Below are 2714 nucleotides of genomic sequence, written 5' to 3'. Positions count from 1 at the left end.
GGAACCCATTCAAATAAGAAGTCAAACTGACAATATTAGTATAAGTACAGTTTTCCAAACTAAAAATACTCCAATCCAAAAAGAAGGACACCTAGTCCCTATACATCATCCTAATCTGATCATCCTACCAAAAAGCTATACACCCTGAGTATCTCCACGCGCCCCGTGAGATCCTCCTAACGTAACTGCAGTCACGCGTTCCAATCTCCATTCCCGTCTGTAGGGTACGAACCGGTAGGACCGTCCTGACTCTCATCTGAGGGCAAAGCCCAGATTTCCACAATAATTGTAAAGGGTCACCAACCAAAAAGTAACAGTTAACACATAGCAATTAACTTTTTAAATGCTAAAAATAACTTTTCAACTAAGCATGCACCTTAACAGAATTTCCAATATGCGAAAAGTTTATACAATACTTGCCAATTAAAAATGAAAGTAAAATGAAGTTCTCAATCTCCTAATTAACACATAACAAATCAAGACATGGATAAGTTAATGAGTAATCAATCATCTAACTCAAACTGAGGATTTTCATTGAGCCAATCGATTGGGAAATCAATTGGGGTGAAGGTTTTTAATGAAAACAGAATCCTGGGCTGAATCAATCGATTTGGCAATCGATTGAGTGAGTACTGAGCCCCTGACTTAATACCAATCGATTTCCAAATCGATTTCCTGAAGGTTTTTAGTGAAATTTTGAACTCTGGCTTGATTCAATCGATTGGGCACTTGGGGAGTGAACCCACCCAACACCATTTTACAAATTCAATTTGAATTAGTGTCAGGTTGTTCTATATGCTCCAGAGTTAGACGCAACAACACAAGTTGTACACATCTCTCTCACAAATATTAGTCTCAAATCAAGAAATAAGAGTTTTTCGTAATGTTGCTTGAATTTTAACAAAAATTAAGCATGAATTGGTTGTAGAGTCAATCAAACTCTGGCCTAGATGTTCTTGATTGTATTCAGGCCCATATTTAAGGGATCCTATTCATAATGCTATTAGATAAACCCTACAATAATAGTTGAAGAATATAGTTCTTTTTTTCTTTCTAAACTCTTGGTATTTGGAAGTTTATAATCTCTCCTTATATGATAATCAAACTCGTCACCACTTAAAAGATTGTCATTAAAGTAATAAAAATAATTTATTTATATCTATGATCAAATATTTTGCTAAATTTGATTATTTTAAATAACAAAGTTATCAAATACTACTCAACTTTTAACCATTATATCGGTATCTTTTTTTTCTTTTCGATTTGGTCCTTTATTTTAATTTTAAGTGACAATTTGATCTTTTATGTTTTAAAATGTCAACAATATTATCCTTTTATTATACAAATTCATTAAAATTTTGAAACAAAATCCATAAAATTAATTATATTCTTCAATATAATACAAATTACATTAAATTCGTAACCCAAATCTTCAAAAAAACTCATATTTTAATTTTTTATTTGATGTTGTTAGAGATGAAAATATGAGTTTATCTAAGATTTGGTTATGAATTTGATGAAATTTACATTATATTGAGGATGATAATTAATTTTGTGGGTTTTGTTTTGAAATTTTTGATGAATTTTTGCAAAAAATATATATATATATATATATATAACATTGTTACAATTTAAAATATAAAAAAGATCACATTGTCACTTAAAATTAAAATAAAAGATCAAATCAAGAAATAAAATAAAATAAAAAACTAAAACGTTAGCTGAAATTAAATTAAGAGACCAGATGCTATTTAGCCTATTATATATATATATAAGGTTTCACAAAAATAAAAAGAATGTAGCATATGGTTGTATCTACATACGATACAGCAGCTATATATAAATACTGCTAAATCTAAAGAAATTTTTTATCTTTTTAATTATAACCGTCTCCACGAGAAATGCATCGTACAACTATAACAGATACAAATGCGAAACGAAAACACACACTTAATAAAGCCTATATATACTATATTAATTGCATCAAAACAATCCATTGACAAATAAATATGTAGCACTTTTTCTATTAATCATTGATTTCATTCATTTTCTACAATATATCATAAATGTAACACATTTTCTTTTCATACCCACCTTCGATAAATAAATAATTAATGACATTGAAATTAATAGTAATTGAAAACAACATATAAAAGCAACAAGCTATATAATTATCAAATACAGAAGATAAATAATAAATGAAACTAATTAATTAGCAACGCCATGCAGATGCAGCAATGATGGCTCTATCTTGCCACCCAAGCAACAAACAACCCTTATCCTCCGTTAACCTATACCCATCACATGAATACAAACCCAACAATATTCTTGACTGAGTCACCGCGTTAGGACTCAGTGCCACTCCTTTGAACCCTTTTCCTTCCATTGTCTTCCTCCATTTCTCCAACCTCTCGTGCCTCTCTATCCTCTCTTCTCCTTCACACGCCACGATGTTCCGAATCTCCGGTGCAAATATATATTGCTCCACTTTTGCCCTAGGTGCCGATTCCACTGGAAAAGTTGCGTCCAATGAGTCGAAAATCGCTGAGTAGTAATGCAAAGCCTCGAGAAATCGACCCAAAAAGTACGGTCCGTTATGGCTTGCTTCTTGCTCCACAAGTGTCACTATGTTCGGTGCTTGGTCCCTTATCATGGACAATAGGTTTCCGAGATGATTCCCGGGAACACGATGCAGGCGGTTAACTGTGTTAACC

General features: G+C 32.0%; 1 protein-coding gene across 1 annotated transcript in view; it reads right to left on the bottom strand.

Annotated features, from left to right (window-relative positions):
• Positions 1–2032: 2032 nt before the first annotated feature.
• Positions 2033–2714, bottom strand: part of LOC101499025 (GRAS family protein RAM1-like) — a 2816-nt gene continuing 2134 nt past the window's right edge. Inside the window, 1 exon segment of the mRNA XM_073366772.1 lies at positions 2033–2714. This exon segment is cut by the window's right edge and continues 10 nt beyond it. Within this exon segment, the coding sequence (XP_073222873.1) occupies positions 2213–2714 (502 nt within the window). The 3' untranslated portion in view covers positions 2033–2212.

The sequence above is a fragment of the Cicer arietinum genome, chromosome 3, assembly GCF_000331145.2.
Source record: "Cicer arietinum cultivar CDC Frontier isolate Library 1 chromosome 3, Cicar.CDCFrontier_v2.0, whole genome shotgun sequence".
Classification (NCBI taxonomy): Eukaryota; Viridiplantae; Streptophyta; class Magnoliopsida; order Fabales; family Fabaceae; genus Cicer; species Cicer arietinum.
This window is presented reverse-complemented; position numbering and strand designations above follow the sequence as displayed.